The sequence below is a fragment of the Crocodylus porosus genome, unplaced genomic scaffold, assembly GCF_001723895.1.
Source record: "Crocodylus porosus isolate Cpor-Errol unplaced genomic scaffold, CroPor_comp1, whole genome shotgun sequence".
Classification (NCBI taxonomy): domain Eukaryota; kingdom Metazoa; phylum Chordata; order Crocodylia; family Crocodylidae; genus Crocodylus; species Crocodylus porosus.
Genome location: NW_017728949.1, coordinates 28,624,187 through 28,643,321, shown reverse-complemented (window position 1 = coordinate 28,643,321; position 19,135 = coordinate 28,624,187). Strand labels below are relative to the sequence as shown.

The following is a 19,135-nucleotide window of genomic DNA, read 5'->3' as shown; positions in this document are numbered from 1 at the left end:
TGCTAAATGTACTTTTGAGTGGTGGATATGTAGGTCCGCTAACGACTATAAGTCAAGTAGCAAAATGGGAAACTTGAAGGCACCTACAGCACAGACCATTGTAGGCTCAGCAGTGGCTAAAGCACTGCTGTTGCATTTGAACAGCTCAGGCAGAATGAGTATCATTCAGCTCATGAGCTGTGTTTATCCCCACTGCTAATTAGAACACAGAGAAAATAGTGTCCTCATTAGGCAAGAATGCATCTTAATTGACCACTTAATTATCACAAATTATCACTAAATGAACAAATCTGTTCCTCCTCTAGTACAGGATTGCCGCACCCATGAAACGGTCAGGTTTGTGTAGCCTTAAGAGATTGCTTCATACAAATTGAACTGTAATAGCTTCCTTTATCCTAACCCTCATTCATAAGTGTGCCTGTAATGCAGAGATGACAGTCAGTAATGAGATTTTAAAGTATTACCATGTTCTGGCACATTAATTAAATGCACATACAGGGGGAAAAAAAAGCATTCCTCCCAATTAAATTAAATTAGGGATAAAGATCAGAACAAAGCAGTAGGACACAAAGGACAAGATTCTCAAGAGTGAGAAGTTTAGTCTGGTGTTACTGATCTCATAGGGCTCATATTGTTTACAGTTCAATGCCCGCATGAGCTAAAGATAGATTCTGGTTTTATTTTTCAAAGATAGCAGATAGATTTTCACTAATGGCTTCACATGAAGAATGGTTTTGTTTGCCATTTTGAGGAGAAAAACAAGGCTGTTATGGTCTGAAGAGGCTGCTCTAGCTCCTGTTCAAGTCAGTGAGAAAACTTACATTGACTTAAATAATGCTGGGTGGAGTAAGTAAAATTGCAGTGCTAATTATAAAAACAACTGTAGATTGCCTGGACTGTTCCTAGGAGAACAAGCTGCCACGTGTCAGCACACGGTTTTGCATTTCTGGAGGCCTTTACAATCCCCAAATCAATGTTCCAGGGTAAAAATCTCTGCCTCCAGCAGGCTTAGATTTTTCTTCTGTTGTAAGGATGAGGTAGCAGGTAGATAAAAATGAAAGACATTGTTTTGGCTTAAAATTAAAATTCTACTCCACATAATATCTCCTGGTTACCTGACTATGGCTGGTAATTTTAACAGCAGCTACCCTACAGCCAGCTCCAGATGGGGAAGGGGTATTTCCTGGTATCTGTACAGCAAGAGCTTAAGCCTATTAATGGGAAGGGGAATCATTGCAAGTAGGACTGCAGTGAGAGTGGTAGGAGAATGCTGCTTGTAGTAAGGAAGATCCCTTGAAGTTTCTTGCAGAAATTGTGTATATTTTGATAGTGCCCAGAAATACAATGGTTTGTTACAAGGCAGAAATATGAGTTGTGGTCAACAGGTGCCTTAACATTGGTTGTGGTATTTCATAGACATTAGGGGTGGGAGGGACCTTAGAAGTTCATTGAGTTCAGCCCCCTACCCAAAGGACAGGAAGTCAGCTGGGGTCATAGGATCCCAGCAAGATAAGCATCCAATTTGCTCTTGAAGGTGTTCAATGTAGCTGCTTGAACCACCTCCGAAGGCAGGCTGTTTCAGACCTTGGGGGCTCGGACAGTAAAGAAATTCTTCCTTATGTCCAGCCTGAAACGGTCTTGCAGTAGTTTATGACCATTTGACCTTGTCATCCCTTGGGGTGCTCTGGTGAACAAACGTTCCCCCAGGTACTGGTGGTCACCCTTGATAAACTTATAGGTGGCCATCAGATACAATATTCACTTTATTTCATATGCAAGAACTGACTCCCTCTATGAAATGAGAATTTGAGACCTAAAGACAATTTCATTGCGAAATTTAACTTTTTCTTAGGATTAATATAGAAAAAAAACCAAAAAACAAAACAAAAAACAACTTATGTCTCCTACAATCCTTAACTGTTTTCCCAGGTGACAAAAGCCTAACTGTCCCCTACCCAGATGTAAGAATGCCTGCTTCTGCCTTGAGGGAGTTTCACATTATAGATACTTAATACACTGAATATTCAACATGCGAAATAAAGTGAATGTTGTATCAGAATGTGCAACATCAGGACTATTTGGCTTTTAGTCACTGTTATACTGAATTAATTAAAAACCTCATTTTCTAAACTGTTCTGAAATTGCTACTGAATCTCCAGTCTACTGTACCACACAATCCTGGGCAAGGTGGGTAAATCTTGTGAAGGAACACAGGGCCTGGATGGATCTCTCTTCTGACTGCGTAGCAAGTATGCAAGCTACTTGAGATATTGTGCAAATAATGCAGTAGAGAGGCCCATAACTTCTAAGCTGAATATGCTGAACACATCTGTAAAGAAAGAGAAGCAACTTAGTCTGAGTAAGCAACTTAAAATCAGTCACAAAAAGCTTGGGAAAGAAGCAGTTTTATAGCATGTTAGAAAGGTATAGGCATTGAAGGGCTAAGCACTTATATTTTCATAGAGTGACATGGTATTGGGAATACCATGGCTGCTATTTTTTAATTCAGCATTGGATTCTGGTATCAGAATTCTTGGGTAACATTAAAAATAAGAGGTTGAGAGGAGAGTCGGGATCATGCTTTGAAATAAACCTTCCTAATACCCAACAATTACATCCTCAACTAACAAAAAGAATATGCCCATTTCAGTTTGCAAAGAGGAGATTCAGATCTCTCAGCATCAGACGTACCTACCACAAGATCAAGAAAGCTGTGCCAGTTTAGTTGCATATTATCTGCCTGAAGAGAAGAACTATAAGTCCTGGTCTATTAATTGGCATGGAAATTTTCTTTTCCATGATCTACCCATATACTCTATTTATTTGGCTTTACGTAAAGTAAAATGCACAAAAAAGGGAACATAATTCTAGACCTCCATGAAACCTGATGTCTTATATTTGGATATCAAGTACTGTGAACACAGCTTTTTACTTGGAACTCAAAATCCATATACTGTGTTTAAAAAGGAACAAGTAAGCCTAGATTGAAAGTAAAGGCAATTGGATATCCCCAATTTCCTCTTAAGGGGCAACTCATTCTGGGAGAGCAGTTTATATTCAGAACATTTAAAAAATATTAAATACTATGATGATAAGAAAAAGCCTTTTAAAAGGCAAATGATATTCCAGGCCTTAGAATTTGTTGTCATAATACGCACCACAGTGTCAATTTCTGCAGGGCTCACAATTCGGGAGACCTCATCAAATTCCTCCGGAGACATGGGTAACAGGTTTTCTGTTGTCTGGAGTCGGGAAGGGTGACTAGAATAGAAAGAAGAGAAGTGACAAACTTTCACTGGGTTAACATTAATTCTAATCAATTAGCAGCACCAATAAACTATCATTTCCCATGTCAAACTCTTCTATTTACCCGAATTTCATTTCTAAGCATGATGCCCCTTGTATAAAGGGGTCTCTCGTTCATTTTAAAAAACATGTAGGTATTACAGGAATGGGTCATCCAGTAAAATTATGAAGACCTCACTTGGCCGTTACTGCAGTTATACTCACTACACAGGTGAGCTGTAGATTGCCAAACTTCTGCAATAGATTCTACTAGCACAGAATTAGTGCACATGCCTGTGCACAGTACTATAAAGTCTTCAGGTAAGTATTGACACTTGCACTTTTGGATCTCTAGACAATGACTGACTATTAGAGCAAGAATTTTTCCCAAATGAGGTCCTTCTACTAAGAATGCCCAGCTGCCAGCACTTAACTGCACGCTGAGACAGCATGTTTTACTCTGCAAAACAAGTGGTGCTTTACAGCCAGTACTAGTACACCATTATCTTCTAAAGTCAAGATATGACCTGAGTAGTTAATTTTCACATACATTCAAATACGGAAGCGACCGTAAATATACTGCAAAGGCTTCCACACTGTTGGCTACTATATAGTTGCCTTCTTAATTGTACATGGACAAAATTTGGTGTTTTTCTATCTGTTGGGCTTAGAAAACTGTGTGGAGGGGGTGAGAGCAATTCATATGCATTTCTTAACACTTAAAATATACTGATCGACTGTGGAAAATGCAATCAGTTTTTTGGAAATCCAATGCTTCTATGTTAACTTACACTTCGGAAACAGAAATTAATTCAGTCTTTATGTATCCATGTCCTCTGGGGCCATCCAAATCCATAGGCTCTGAAGCTAAAAAACAAACAAACAAAAAAAACCCAAACAAATAAAAATCTCACTTTCGCAGGTTTTTCACATCATGAAAGAACATTATGAATTAAAGAACTAGAACAAAAAAACCCAAATATTATTTTTTTCAGTCACTATTAATAATGATTACAAGTGCCAGAACTAAAAGATAAGGAGACAGACTTTCTCTGCGTTTCCAGTTGGCTTTCATTGTGCATCTGACAGCACCCAAGTCAGCAAACAGTAAGGACAAGACAAAAAAGCATGGCCCTGATTCTTTCAGCCCACTATGACTTCCTCTGAGCAGCTACTGAAGTCGCAGCAGCTCCATACAAGTGCCAGCTTCATATGTCTGAGGCTAACTGCAGTCCACAGCTTATAATTACAGGATCATGGCAAAATATTACTGAGTCACAGACAGTTGCATGACCTGAAGCCAACAATTGCCCATATCAATTTATTGGATTTTATGTTAATAGACAGGGCCTTTTAAACCAGGTCTGGTTTAAAACTCCAAAGGTAAAGTTCAATCATTTAACTGCATGGCAGAACTTATCTGATACACCAGTGCTTCAATGACAAATGTGTCAATACTTCAGGATTCTAATGAAAACAAGAAATTGATATCACTTACTCTCCTTGGGTCTGGAGTAGTATTTCCCAAAGGCGTTGTCTTTGGGAATATTTGGGTAGAGAAATCTCAGTGGATTTTCAGGAATGTTTTCAGCTGCCATCACTTTGTAATTCCGAATTATATCAGGAAATGTAACAGCTGAGAGCTCCTTCTTGGTATAAGGTTCTACTGAATGGAACTGAGGTTCTAGAGAAAAAGGAAGAAGGTGGATTCTACAGATGTTCCAAAAATATAACGTAAGATGCAAAGAAAAGGCACAGCTAAGCTTGCATATTTGGAGAACCTCAACTGAAGGAAGAGCCTTTTGGAATTAAACTGATTTGCCAGATTTGCAATTTTTTGTTTTCCAAGCAAGTAGAGCTTTAGGAAGGAAAGAATAAAACAAAAATGTAAGTAATAAACTTCCTTCCACATGTTAGTCCCAGCTTGTGTTAACTTATCTTCAGCCCTGGAAAGGGATTGTAATCAATCACACTGATTAATTAAACTGCACTGAAATTCACCACAGGGGTGGCTCTTCTCTGCCTTTTCTGATAACATGCCATTCACATCACTTAACGTACTTCATTATTTGACCCAAACACTCCCAAGTGTTGTTAAGGAGGGGACCCACTGGGAAGTTTAAAGTTCTGGCTGGCTAAGCTGAGGAGGGGAAGGTGCTGGGGCAGGAACACTTAGCACATTTTTCTACCAGCTGTTTATAGTTGTTGGCCTCAGTCAAGAGCTGTAACTCTTGCTTCCTACCTGAAGGGCCTGAACTATCCTACAGTATACAGGAGGATACAGAGAAACTTCTTTTTGTATTTAATGAAGATCCTGACTTGTCTGGGCTCCCTCCTTGGTTGGTGGATTTGTGAGTGAGGAGGAGATTCAGAGTTTGGTTAGGCAGGCTGCTGGGCTGAGCTGCATAGCATCTTTTTCTTCACTCTGCTAGAAGACAGGTATTGAGGGTTGCTAGTGAAGCGTGGAAAATTAGGTGGTCAGCCTGAGGAAAAAAGAATATGGTGGGGGATAGGAAATAGGACCCTGGGAGAAGAGGCTACAGATTTTCTATGGATAAAGATGGAATGTTCAGCAGAAGATAAAATCGGAGGTAAGCCAGTCCAAGAGTCTGGAGGGAGGTCCAATGTGCATGTTGGGAAGAAAGCAGTGTGTAGTGGGATGAGGATAGTATTGGAGAAGCTGTAAGTCCCTGCTGACGTATGAAAGCAGTGGACTTTGGGGTAGGTATATCAGCTATTCTGGTTAAGGCATGTTCAGCATGCATTAGCTATGGCTTATTATAGGAACTTGCAATCTGCATGGCCAGGTGATGGATCTTATGTGCTGTCAGGGTCTGCCTATGTGAAGAAGGCACAAGACTTAAAAATTTTTAACTTGAATTTGTTACCTACATTGTAAAACCAAAATCAATCTCTGTACTCACCATTTGGGGATCCTTCTACCCATGTAAAAGTGATAGCTCCTTCTCTGCTACTTTCACTAAATCTCAGTAAAAATGTCCCTGGCCTCTGGTCCTTTAACAGTGCACGCTCCCTTTCCTTACTGATAAAGCCCATGATGCAGCTGTGGTATTGAAAAGAAAAACATTATAAAAACATGGAAATGAAGAATTTTGAAGTATATCTCATAACTAAGAGTGGAATCTGTCCAACTGGTTTATTAATAGCTTGTTATGCAGTTCTTTAACAAGACCAACAATATAAAACTGTAGGAAACAATTTTTGTGGTGCTGGAAAACACATTGCCCATGTTCTTCCAGCAGATCAAAAATGAAAGTGCTAAAGACCTTTCCAAAACAGTGAAATACAACCTCTCCCAAAATAAGCTTTTTATTCAAGTAGGAGGTCAAAATTACTCTGAGCCCTTTCTCTTTCTTCATACAAATACCCATCTAAAGAAAGTTAGAATCTAGCAAAAATACTTCTTGTCTGTAAATATACAGCTATTTTGGATGCTCTTGGTTACTCTGACAAAGGTATCTCTGATTACAACGTTCAATCACTTGTTTGGCAACTTTCAACTTGATCTCTGAAAAAAGCTATTTCAGGTCTTACTATATTGATTATAGGTGCTATGCACATGCAATTAGAATTAATCAGCTTAAAAAAAAACATTTAATGTTTGGCAATCTAATTTATACCTTCTCATCAGTCCAAGTGGTTACTATCTCATTCCTTAAGAAACTTTGTTATTGGGTTTCCTAAAAATGCTAGTAAAGATTTTTAAACCCTGTGGCTTGTGTTCCAAACCTATATTTCTTTTCTTGTAAACCTTTTGTTACCAGACTGTGCTCAGGTTAAATGGAAACAAAGGTCCTTTAATTTGCATTGTACTTAAAGAGCTGAGCAGAGATGGAAACGGAGGACTGGGAGGACATAAAATGCTGTTTAAGAGCCAGATATCTACAAACTGCTTTTCTTTATAATTGTACTGAAATAGAACTCCACGTTCAAAAGATAAAAACTCAAGTCAGCAGCAACATTTTATGAATTTTAAAGGGGCAAAGACTTTATCCAATGTACTTAATTTTATATTTTCACTTTTGGGGGGGGCGGTGAGGGAGCTGAGCCATATGGCTAAATCTTAAAAAATCAAAAACAACCCCCCCAAAAAAAACCCCCTCTGCATCTAGCAGTTCCTATTATTATAGCTAAGTAGGAACTGAACAGCTAAGAAAATCTGGACCCATTAGTGGATGTGGATCATCAGTCTGAATATCTGTAGCAGAGCAGAGTTGAGATGTCAGCCATGTTCAGTGTGAGCGTTTGAATGGGTAATTCTGAGGGAAGCTGCCAGAGCTGTGTATAGTATTAGACAGAAAACAGAGATGAGAACATGTAAAACTTGACTCTGTTCCTGTAAATTCTGGGCCTTATTCAACGAGGTACTGAAGTATTGACCTATTTTGAAATGCATGGAAAATACTGTTACTTATGTGCTTAAGCATTCTATTCAATCAAAGTTCAGATCCATGAAGTTCCTGACTCTTGCTTATTAGATCTGTAAAGCAGTATTCCCTTGCAAAAAGGTGCCACCCCAAAATAACTATCTAACGTGGGAAGAACATTTTTTGGCACAATCAATAAATAACTAGTGAAAGCAAGGACAGTTTCAAAATGTTCCTACTTTACTATTTTAGATCATGAAGATCCCAAAATAAAACTATGAGCTGTTTGCAAGACTCTAAAAATAAGGCTGACTTTGAACTGTCAGTGGAAGTACAGGATTAAGACCTCATTTTAGCTTGCTTCAGGCAGTGGGCATTTTTTATTATTGAAATGACTACATATGTGACATTAGCACCAGTGGAATCCAAGGTTTACTAAACCAGTATAAAAAGGAGAATGGAACTGGTTTTCAGCTTTATTAAAAAGAGCTTGAAAAAGAGCTTTATTACTTAATATTTTAATCATTTAATCGGTGAAGATTAGTCTTTGGGGTTGGACTCCATGTCACTGAATTCTCAGAATATCAATAAATTCAGCTGCTGCTACCTACAGGTAGCCCATAAATGCAAAATTTTCAGATGCAGGGAAATGATGCAAGACAAGGGTTATCAACTGGGGATATGCGGCTGGTTGGCGGTGGGGGAGAGTTTGCACATGGCTGCAGCTGCCATGGCCACCCACCAACCCACGCTGCCGCCACTCTGCATCTAACCGCATGCCACCCCATCCACCCTGTTGCACACCTGGCCACCGGGGGTACACTTATTAAAAAGAGTTGACAACCTCTGTTGTAAGAGATCCCCTCCAGCTTGTGTAAGCAAACAGTTCTGTTTCTGGCTGTGATAAAAGTTCACAGTGCAAAGAACTGAACAGATAATGCTATTTTACTTGATGTGAAATTATTCTGTCCTTTGCCACTGGAGGCAATAAAATGCATTCAGTCACTGAATTTTCATGTAACTCTGCTTCAGCTAACATGCAAAGGGTCCATCTGTCTCCTGAGTGGGTTTGAGAACTAGCCCACTTGCCCAGTTTGAGTCCCACTTATTTTGAGCATAAATGTGTCCATAGGTTTGTGACATCACCTAACAATTTTCATTAACTCCATTTCAGATTCTTACCCATCGTTCCAGAGGCAGAGAAGGTGCTTCTTAATAAGTTCAAGGATTCCCTCAATCCACAACCAGAAGGGAAAATTTTTATCACTTATATTTTCCTGAAATACAAGACCCAAATAACTTATAACCAGAATTGACTGAGCTGCAATCTTCATGCCCACATCCTGATGCAGTTCCTACTACCTCTCTCCTTCCACATTTTTCCTTTCTGTTCTTCCCCCACCTTAACACATTTGTTCTCTTTACACACTTTACAATTCGTTTATCTTTTTTTTTTCTCACTGCTCTTGCTTTTTTTCTGTTTCCTTCTCTTCCTTTCCCCTCATTCCAAATACCTCAAGCTTCCCTGTATGGTAGGAGGAGAGATGCTGCTGGGGATGAGGAGCATGCAATAGTGCTATCTAAAGCTGATCTGCATGGCATGGGAACAGGAGATAGTTTGAACTGGCCAGATGGTGCCTGAGCCTGCCACCCCTACAGGAAGCTATGTTGCAGTTAATCTTCACTGCAGAGTTATGACAGAAGTTCTTGGTTGTGCCCCTCATGCAGCCCCCATCAAAACACAGCCAATCACTGACTCAACACTGGTGCTTTTCACACAGGTAGCAAGTCTTTCTGGAGGGGGAACAGATTAGACCACAAGTCTGCTTTAATTTGGGTTAGTAACCAGCCCTGGTGACAGTGCTGACAAGCTAGTCAGCTAGGGCACCTTCTTATCATGCTCTGGGCTTTTTTTTTGTCCTCTACCTACTTCCTTCTTGGGGACCAGAAATCAACTATCAGTTTAAGTGTCAGTGTGCTTTGTTTAAATCCTAAAGTACAGAAAGGATTTTAAAGAACTCTTATTTACCTTTTATAGATACAGTGGCAATTGGATGGTTGGGGATTGTAGAGGGCAGGGAAAGAAATCCAGGATCTTGTTGTTTTTTTGTTTGTTTTTTTGTCCCGCCCCAAATCTACTAGGATCCTCTCAACTACTCTGCTGTGGCCCTCCCGAGGTCTGGGAAGCAATTTGTAGTGTGCACCACTAATCTGTTCCTGTCCACTTAACACTTTTCATGACAAGTAAACTGGAGAATTTCACTCATTTAACTACTGAGCTTTCTCATGTGAGGATTGACAGAGTGCTGGAATAAAAGCCAGTAACAGCAGATTAACAGGCTATGATGCACGCATTCAATGTAATATAAAAGTACAAAAATGCCTATTCTGTGCTGTAGATCAGTGGTTCTCAACCTCTTTTGTACCAAGACCCATTTGTAAACACTGGCCAATCCCAACCCAGTGCCCCTCACTCCAAACCTGTTATCCCCCACCCCCAGATCCCAGTGCCCCCTGGGATGGGTGTGGGGGAAAGGGAGTGTGTATGGAGCATGGGCAGGGGGGGTGCTCATGCAGCCCCTGGCAAGCTGAAACTCTGCCAGCCTGCAAGGGAAAAACCATGGTTTCCTGCATTTTTCTTCCTTAAAGGAGAAACCATTTTTAAAGTTTGTTCATGACTATTTCATATAGTCTTGTGAGACAGAGGTTGAGAAACACTGCTCTAGATACCTCCTATGGAAACAGATACAGTCTGTTTAAAAGGTGTACACAGATTAGCAGTGCAATTTCTCTTCATGTGGCTTATGAGCCAACTGTAACTTAAAATATTACCCTGTTACCTAAGCATTAGCCTGCTTAGCACCCCAACTCAAAGAAACTATCACCCTAAGGAATTCTTAAATGAGCAAAGAAACTGTTTTTGTCTTCACTAGTTAACTTGGTGAACACATTTCCTACCTTGCAAAATTTGGTCCAAGGAATGTAGCCATCAAGGGAGCTTCCACTTGTTGGACCTAAACAACATAGAAAATGGATTTTACCCAACAGTGTTGATACTCAAAAGTAACAATTAAGTTCAAGATTAAGTGAAGGTGAAGCAAACATGGAAATACATGTATTTCTAAATATCTGGCTGAGTATCTGATGAGTAGAGAGAGAAGGATTTGTCCCATTATTTCTGTTTTCTCACAAATAATACTGGGCCTAAATCTCTAAAACGCTAACACTGTAGCATCCTTGGTCACACAGAAAACACGTCGTAGTCACAAATCTCAGATCTCCTGACTTCCAAGCTTGGTATAAACTACATGATTCTTTATTAGAATCATGTAAACCTTGTTTCAAAAAATTTCTGTCTTTTAGAAATTACTCTAAATTATGGCAAAGGGATCTCAAGGGTACTCTGCTTACTGGTTGCCTATCCTCTGCAAACGATATATAAAAACCAAGTCATCCTTTATCTTTATGGTACAGACCTTGTTAATTAAATAAATATTTAATTAAACAAGCATTCATCCAGTTTTAAGTACAGCATCTGAAAAAGGATTAGGGAATTGGACTAATCTTCTCATTGCTTAAGTGAGGGGGAAATACAGAAAGTGAACAGTTAAGGACACTTGTTAGAAAGCTGCTTTATGCTGTGTAGACCTTCTTTGTCCAGCACCCCCTATGTTCCTCCTGGAAACAAACAGGTGTGGGTGGAACTGTCCCATCTACTTAAGTTCCTGGGAGGAGCGTAAGGGGGTGGCATATCCTGAGGCAACTCCTGCCTGCTTTAGGCTGATTAGAGTGCCCTAATCCAGGGGGAGTAAGTGTACATGGCACAGTCCTTCCCAGGCTGGCTGTGCAGCAAGCATGGGCAATTTCAGTTGGAGGCAGCAGAAGCCAGCTGAGAAGCTTTGAGTTGAACTCAGGCACAACCAACACTGATTCTCAGCTAGGGTGTTACCACAATCAAAAAAGGTGGCAGTGGTGGGATGCTGTGATCCTAAAAAGAATAAGAACCACTAGTTTAGCTATTAAAGTCTACCACAAAATAGTGGTGGGTGGATAAGTTTGACTGTAATGCATTTATGGCTGATACCTGCAAAAAGAATTAAAAATTAAACGTCCAACATGATTCTGAGTTGTTAAAAAAAACCTGGACTTTCTTCATGAAAAAGGGCACTTCTTAATATCATAGTAGTGTGCAAGTTCATTCCATTTGTTGCCCAGCAGTAAGAAATACCTAGTTCCAACAGTGAAAGAAATAATCTAGTTACTTAATGTAACTAAGAGGAAAGAACATACAGTTTATAAATAATAGGAAATACTGTCTGATGACCATACCAAGTAGTTTCTCCCCCAGCATGCTCAACTGATCTGCGTTAAGTCCCCGTTTTGTTACAGATGAAAACTGCCAACTCAGAACTTCAGAAAGCTGAGACCATCTTGCACAAGCTGGATTCAGAAAGAAGGACAAGGTCTATGGCAAAACAAGGCAAAACAAATGCAGAGTATTAACACAAATGCAATTTACCCTGACAGTACCTTCTTATAAAAGGTACTGAATCTGCATAAATGAATATGAAGTTTGAAAATAAAACAACTTATATATATATATAAAAAATAGTTTTTGCTAGTCAAGGAAAAGCAGTTTGCAATGATTAAATCTCCTCCAAGGAAGAGCAAGGTATGGGTTTAATATTACAGAATAAAACCCTAATGTTACTTGGGTAGAGTGGATTTTATTTCTGAATAGGTAATTTATATAGGAAGGAAAAGAAACAAAGAATTGAAAATACAGGTAGAAAATGTGACAACAGAAAGGATCATGCAAAATTTTCTGCCTTGTAACAAGTCAAAAACCAATACAAAAATCCCTGGTCTGAAAATAAGTGAACCTCTGAGTAAGATACGATTCTATAAAATATTGTACATTTCCACAAAAAGACAACCATTGAAATTATGCAATAGGCTTAATACAGTCATTCAAAGAATCTTCAAATTTTCTCTTACATCTAGGCCCTTAAATAAAAAGAAGTGCTTTATATGTACCTTGGTTTCATTAGTCAGCATGTTGTACCACAAAATAGAAGCCCATCCACTTGGAAGCTGGCTCACGTTTGAAATCACAACAATAGGAAGGGATGCGGTCTAAAAACAGAGACACTTCTTTCAAATAATGTGGCATACAGCTCTACTCTTGAATATGTTACAATGTAAACATCTACAGTAGCATACACAATAATGTAGTATCAGGAAAACATAAACAATAACATAGTATCAGGAAAAAACAAAACACCTCAAACCTGACTAGTATGAAGGAGTGTAGTTAAGTGCTGGTGGAGACTACTAGAACTACATTTACAAAAAGTTTTCTTTGCTATTGCCTATTTTTGCATATAACCTTCCAAAACATTCCATCTTGGGTTGAAATTTATAGGAAGGACATTTGGCTTTCTTTGGAGATTCCCTGCAACTAAGCAACCTTCAGTTCTCAAAAGAAGGCAGCTGCATGATACCTTCTAATGCTATGCTGTGGAGCTGATTTGGTCCAAATGGGTTTTTAAGATCCAGTCTTCAATGCTAGGATTGGAAAGACTCCAAAATGTGAAGTACTATCGCTCTAAGCAGTGAACTTGCTAAAGACTGTCAATATAGCTAGAAAACAAACTCATGAAAAAAATACTTACTGCTTTAACATTATTTGGAATCTCTGTGCAAGTGAGGTACTAAGAACTGATTTAGTCTCATCTAACAGATAACCATACCTCTAGATCTACTACCAATCCAGGCTGACATAGCTGAGTCTCAAAGCTCAGGGAATGAAGTTCTTCTGTTACAATGAGAGGCCCCTTTAAAAAAAAAGGTTAATTAAGCTACTAGGCTCTGTAGCAATGCTCATTATCATACTTGATACTGTACAGAAAACAATTTGGTAAATTTTCTCATTTCCCTAATATTGGATAATTATGAAATTGCTGTCGGTGTTAGTCCAAAGAATGTTTCAGTCTTTATTTGCTAATAATATAAAAGTTCTAAGTTTGTCTTCCAAATGTTTACATGAACACTTCTAGCAATTAACACAGGCTTCATTAGGTGGGAATTAGGAGTTACTGTGTCCTTCTCGGATGGCTTCCTGACACAAATGCATCTTATTCCCACAAACATTGCCTTCCCCCCTCACTGGCTTAAAAGGACATTTTAGCTTAGAAATGCACAGAAAATGGAGGGCAAGGGGCAGTTTATGGCTGTTCTAGCAGGATATCTCAGGGAAATGTCCATGTTGTTTTGGGTACTATGGTAAAACAAGGTGCTCTTGTCATATAATCAAAACCAAGAGTGCTCAACCTCTGGCCTGAAGGCCAAATGGGGTCTGAAGAACCTTGGCATCTGGCCTGCAGAGCTCCTTACAGGTAAGGATATTGGGTGAGGGCAGGCAGGGGAGCAGTGGCAATTAATGCTACCACCTTCCTCTGCTGCCAGATTCCCAAACCCTAAGCCCTGCAGTGGGTTGGAACCAAGTCACAACCTCTTCCCTGTGTGGTTGGGTTGGGGCTGAGCCACACCTCCTCCCCTCCTCAACCCTCTCATGGGCTGGGTTGGGGCTGTGTCAAGCCCCCTTCCCCTCATAGGACCCAGTTAGGGCTGAGCTGCTACCTCCCCACCTCCCTCCGCATGACTGAATAGGGTCCCACTGAGCCCACCCTAGGCACTGGATCAGGACCATCAGCTGGATCAGGCCTGTGGATGGACTGGACCCATCTGACCTGCTGGGCAAAAAGGTTGAGCACCACTGATCTAAACTTTAAAAATCAGTGCATTTTTTTACAGGTGACCTGCTCTGGCAAGATGTTCTTTAACTTGGCTCTACTCTACAATTCCATCTTCTAGAGATCATGTGGACAAAAGAGTGAAAACTCCCTTTCCACAGCTGACACTCAGCAGCCACAGGGGAATTCTGACATTTCCAGAAAGTCCCACTATGGTTACTAAGGTCTAAAGGGCACTCAGTATGGAGTCTCCCATGCCCTTCAGTTCACTTTCTGTGAATTTCTAGCTTGCGAGTCTTCCCTCGCAGGCTTCCCCCTGGGACTGGATGGTCTGGCCTATTAACAGGCATTTAATCCCTATCTTTATGTTATATCAAAATTACACCAAAAGAGACAAAGTTGGTGTTACTTACCTCATTAGTTCTGTTTCCTGCATTTTTTTGTTCTTTTAATTGCTGCAGACAAGAGAGATTTGCAAATAAATAACAGCTGCATTTGAAAAAGTGACTTGCAAATCAGAAGATAAAAACAAGTGAATGTATGTTTACATGAAATGAGTACTGTTTGCACAGTCCGTTCTACTTAACTGGTTATGAATCTGCTGCATTAGCATCTGATCCCACTTAGCTTCCAGTTGTGAAAGCCAGACAATCAGACCATAGACTGATTCTGTTTTACTACTGACTATATCTTTATTAAGCATTTGGCTTAGAAAAGTACAGCCTGAACAAATGCCGTACCATGCTGTTTTGCTATTATGACTGCGCAAGAGTCCTTCCTTAAAGGGACCACAGGCAAGCAAAACAGTCATTTATTAAGTTTATCCCATCTATTTAATAATGGCTTATAATTTTAGTGTGGAAGATAATTAGTCAAGGAGAATATCAGTAAACTTTGTACCACTGTCAGTGCCCTGGATATGCAGGGGGAAAGGATCCCAAAATTAATTAGGTTAAATGAGAATTTGATTCCTCTCCAGATGTGATGATACCAGCCTTCTCAAACCAGTATAACAATGCGGTTATTTCCTCTGCTAGATGTTTGAAGTGCTCTGTAAGAGCCCCTTCCCTAGACAATTCAACTGTTGACTTGGCTAGTGCTCCAAGAGCCCTCTGTAATCCAAGCTTTCTGTGGAACCATTTCAAAAGCTCTTCTCTGCCTCGCATATTCTGACCAACCATTACTGCAACAATCCTTGTTTCCTCATTTTAATCCCAGAAACTGCTACCTTACTACAATTCCTTAGAAGCACTTATTCTAGGCCATATGGGAGTAAAAGCTTTCAAGTCCAGTAATCATTGCTAAGATTATGAACCAACCTTGATTTCATTAAAGCTGGTGGGAAAACTCCGTATGTAGAATTCACCTGGCTATTTGATACCATTTAAGCAGGAGGCATTAACAATGAGTAAGCATGTAATCAGTGACTTCTGTACTTAAAGGAAGATCTGTGACAAACAATGACTTAGGACAGAACTGTCTAACTGGCACCTTGGGACCAGAAGTTAAGTCACAGCCCCCAGGCTTCTATGTAGCTTCCATTCCCCCACATTGCTTCCTCTTCTGGTTTCTGCTTTCTGCCCCCATCCAAAACAGCAGTGCCGCAGTGTGGGCAGGGGAGTGTGTGGGGTAGGGGTAGGGGAGTGGTGCCCATGCATCGTGCATGTCTAGGGGACCCCTGGCACTTAGAAGTTAGACAGCCTGATTTAACAGAGTAAAAAGGTCCCTTATGGTCAGCTAAAATGCCAAGAGATGTGGGGAATTAATGTGTCCCTTACCAAATGTCTGAATTCTGCTGCTAGACTTCCATTGGTAGATTCTTCCATGTTCATTACTTTTGTATTTGTTCCCAAAATGTTAAATTTTCTGAATCTACGAAAAGAGCAGAAGAATTATGAGACTGCTCATTAAACTGTTACCCCTATTAAAAACAGAGAAATATGTGGATGTCACATACCCTTTCACTGTGTTCTTCTCATTCACATCTCTGCAAAAAGAGATTCAGAACTATTAAGTTTCAAAAATTAAATGTATGCACACATTTCTTTCCCCTTATGCTTGTAACTGATAGCAATAACTGAATTGTGAAAACACTTTGTGAAAAACATTAATGTGTCTTTCTTCCAAAGTTTTGTGAAACAAAAAAATACATAATCAGGTGTCACATTTGTTTAAGCAAAATGAATGCCAAATTAAAAATATATCATACTACACCAAATACTTTACTAAAGCACAGGTTTTTCTAAGATATCTTTATAATGAAAGAAAGCCATTCATTGTACCATGCTGTTGGTAAACCATGTTACTGGACGGCTATACAGATAGCTAATGAGTTACTTGCATTCTAAGCAGTGTGAAGTGTTTGAAAATGAGGTTAGAACTTACTATTTCACTTGCATCGATTTTGCAAAGTCTTAGCTATGCAAAATCACTCGTGATTTTTATGAATTCTGTTTGGTATTTTTCTTAACACCCTAGGCCTCCTGAGTCAAGTTATTATGTATGAATCTCAGCTTTCCTTTTAAGTTCATTTCTAGCCCTCGTGACTGTGCAGGAAAGCCTTGAACACCTTGTAAACAGCTAGAAAGAGGGTAAGAATTCAAATTTGTAAAAATCATGGTTTGTAAGATTCATAGATTGTAAGGCTAAAAGGGATCTCGGAAGATTATCAGATCCAGCCCCCTGCACCAGGCAGGAAAGACAACTAGGGTCAAGTGACCCCAGCAAGATGACTATCCAGTCTCCTCTTGAAGATTTCCAGGGTAGGCGATTGCACAACTTCCTGATTTTTTGGGTATGATTTCTGAATATTTAGAGTTGGACAAAGTATTCAATTATTTCAAATAGGGTTTGTCCAGTTAAATGGGTCTAAAAGTTAAATGTGGGGAATTTTTCACATCTAGATAAATCAAAAAGTTTTTTCTTAAAAGTTCATTCTTGTATATTCTCCCAAAAAGAATGCCTCATTTCCTAAAGTTGAGAAATAGAAGTATAGGGGGAAAACACCATGGTTGCATCCAAATGAGTGGCTGTGCGATATTCAGGCATTTCTTGCACTGCTACTTTGCAGTGGGGGGGGTTATTTTGGGGGGGGTTTTTGGAGCCCTGGAGTCAAAAAAAACCTACACAGAAAAAAATCAGGACATGTGGAGCTACATGGCTGAAGCTTCCCTGGCCCCCAGGTAAGGCTACTCGGGCCAGCACAGTTGCTGGTCCCAGCTTCCCTTACCTCACCCCAGGTAACCTCCTGAGCACCAGAGGGTACATGTTAAGAATATCTATTTCTTCTTTCATCTATTGGGACTACAAACATATGCAAGATCTGAAAAAATATGCAACATACTTATCAAATAAGACTTTCACTTTCAAATTATAATTCAGCTCCTGTAGTTTCACCAGCAGTCTGGAAAGAAATAAATACAAATGATTGACTGTAATTGCAAATCAGAGCTTCTCTTTACATTGATAATGAAAAGAACACAGACTTATCTCGCATGTAGTGCTATCTAAAGATATCCAAGGCAACTCTCAATGAAACAGTATAGATGTACTGTAAGTGAACCTAGGCTAAATTAATGTGGCCATGCTGCTTCCAGATCATTCAGAGCTAGCCTGTGTATCCAAACTTGATATTATACTGTACACTGCAGGCCCAGCCAAAGAGGCTTTTTAATCTACAGCTTCCTTTTGACGTCAATGAGCCAAACGTGACCAATCTCTGACTTGATTTGCTTTCCTCCCCTGAAATTACTTTTCATGTGCAAGTGCAATACCACTTCCATTTGAAGTCAACAGAATTTTTCCAATAACTTCAACAGAAGCATGAAAGTGATTCTGAAAGACTGAATACTGTCCATCAAGAAGTTGCCTTCAAATATGGTTCTAGGTTGTTTTTTTTTGCTTTCTGCTTTGAACAGCAAAGCGCCTGCCCCTAGACTCTAAAAGCCCTACAAATAATATGCAATTACTTAATATGTAGTTTGCAAATCAAACCCCACCTGCCAAGCAGGAGCTTGGAATCCAATTCTAGTGCACTATATGTTGGCAGTTTCACCATCTACCTAATGCTGAAACCCAAGGTGAGGTGAAACCAGAGGGCCTGGCACAGAAAGGGATCTATGCCTTGACTCCTCATAAAGAATATTTCCCCAGTCTCTGTTCCCTTTGGCATCAGCTTCTGGGTATGAATTTTACAAGGCTTTACAAGACTTTATTGCCAAAGACCACAGAACAGATAAGAACTCTGAAGCTAAGCTAAGGGAAACACTGTCACCTGTCATTGAAGGACAGAAACTATTATTCCCCCTAGAAAAATGTGTTCATAAGCAAACACTTATTCTAAACAAAGTGTAAGCACATGGATTATTAGCCAACTCCAAAGCAAACTAAAAGGAGCTTTGAAATGGTGAGATTTGCAGCTGCGGGGGCGGGGAGGAGGAGATACATTCAGATGCAATCAGAGAGACTCATTAAATATAAAATACATAAAATGACAATTATACCAGAGGAAGAGAAAGGTTTTTGCTCCTTAATGTATTGCACTTGTGCAAACAGGTGATTACAATGTTGGGCTTTATGGCAAACTTGTATTAATATAAGTTAATTCCTCCACATATAGTTTCATAGTTTCTAGGGTCGGAAGGGACCTGAGCAGATCATCTAGTCCAACCCCCTGCCATGGCAGGAAAGAATACTGGGGTCAAATGA

General features: G+C 39.7%; 1 protein-coding gene across 1 annotated transcript in view; it reads right to left on the bottom strand.

The window, feature by feature from the left end:
• Positions 1-1,693: 1,693 nt before the first annotated feature.
• STAT1 (signal transducer and activator of transcription 1) overlaps positions 1,694-19,135 on the bottom strand; it is a 37,985-nt gene continuing 20,543 nt past the window's right edge. Inside the window, exons 11-24 of the mRNA XM_019554368.1 lie at positions 17,772-17,831; positions 16,386-16,415; positions 16,207-16,300; positions 14,842-14,883; positions 13,427-13,510; positions 12,711-12,809; positions 12,003-12,138; positions 10,632-10,687; positions 8,856-8,950; positions 6,210-6,349; positions 4,784-4,969; positions 4,077-4,152; positions 3,159-3,261; positions 1,694-2,329 (exon numbers count right to left, since the gene is read on the bottom strand). Of these exons, the coding sequence (XP_019409913.1) occupies positions 2,306-2,329; positions 3,159-3,261; positions 4,077-4,152; positions 4,784-4,969; positions 6,210-6,349; positions 8,856-8,950; positions 10,632-10,687; positions 12,003-12,138; positions 12,711-12,809; positions 13,427-13,510; positions 14,842-14,883; positions 16,207-16,300; positions 16,386-16,415; positions 17,772-17,831 (1,225 nt within the window). The 3' untranslated portion in view covers positions 1,694-2,305. The remainder of the gene's footprint in view (positions 2,330-3,158; positions 3,262-4,076; positions 4,153-4,783; positions 4,970-6,209; positions 6,350-8,855; positions 8,951-10,631; positions 10,688-12,002; positions 12,139-12,710; positions 12,810-13,426; positions 13,511-14,841; positions 14,884-16,206; positions 16,301-16,385; positions 16,416-17,771; positions 17,832-19,135) is intronic.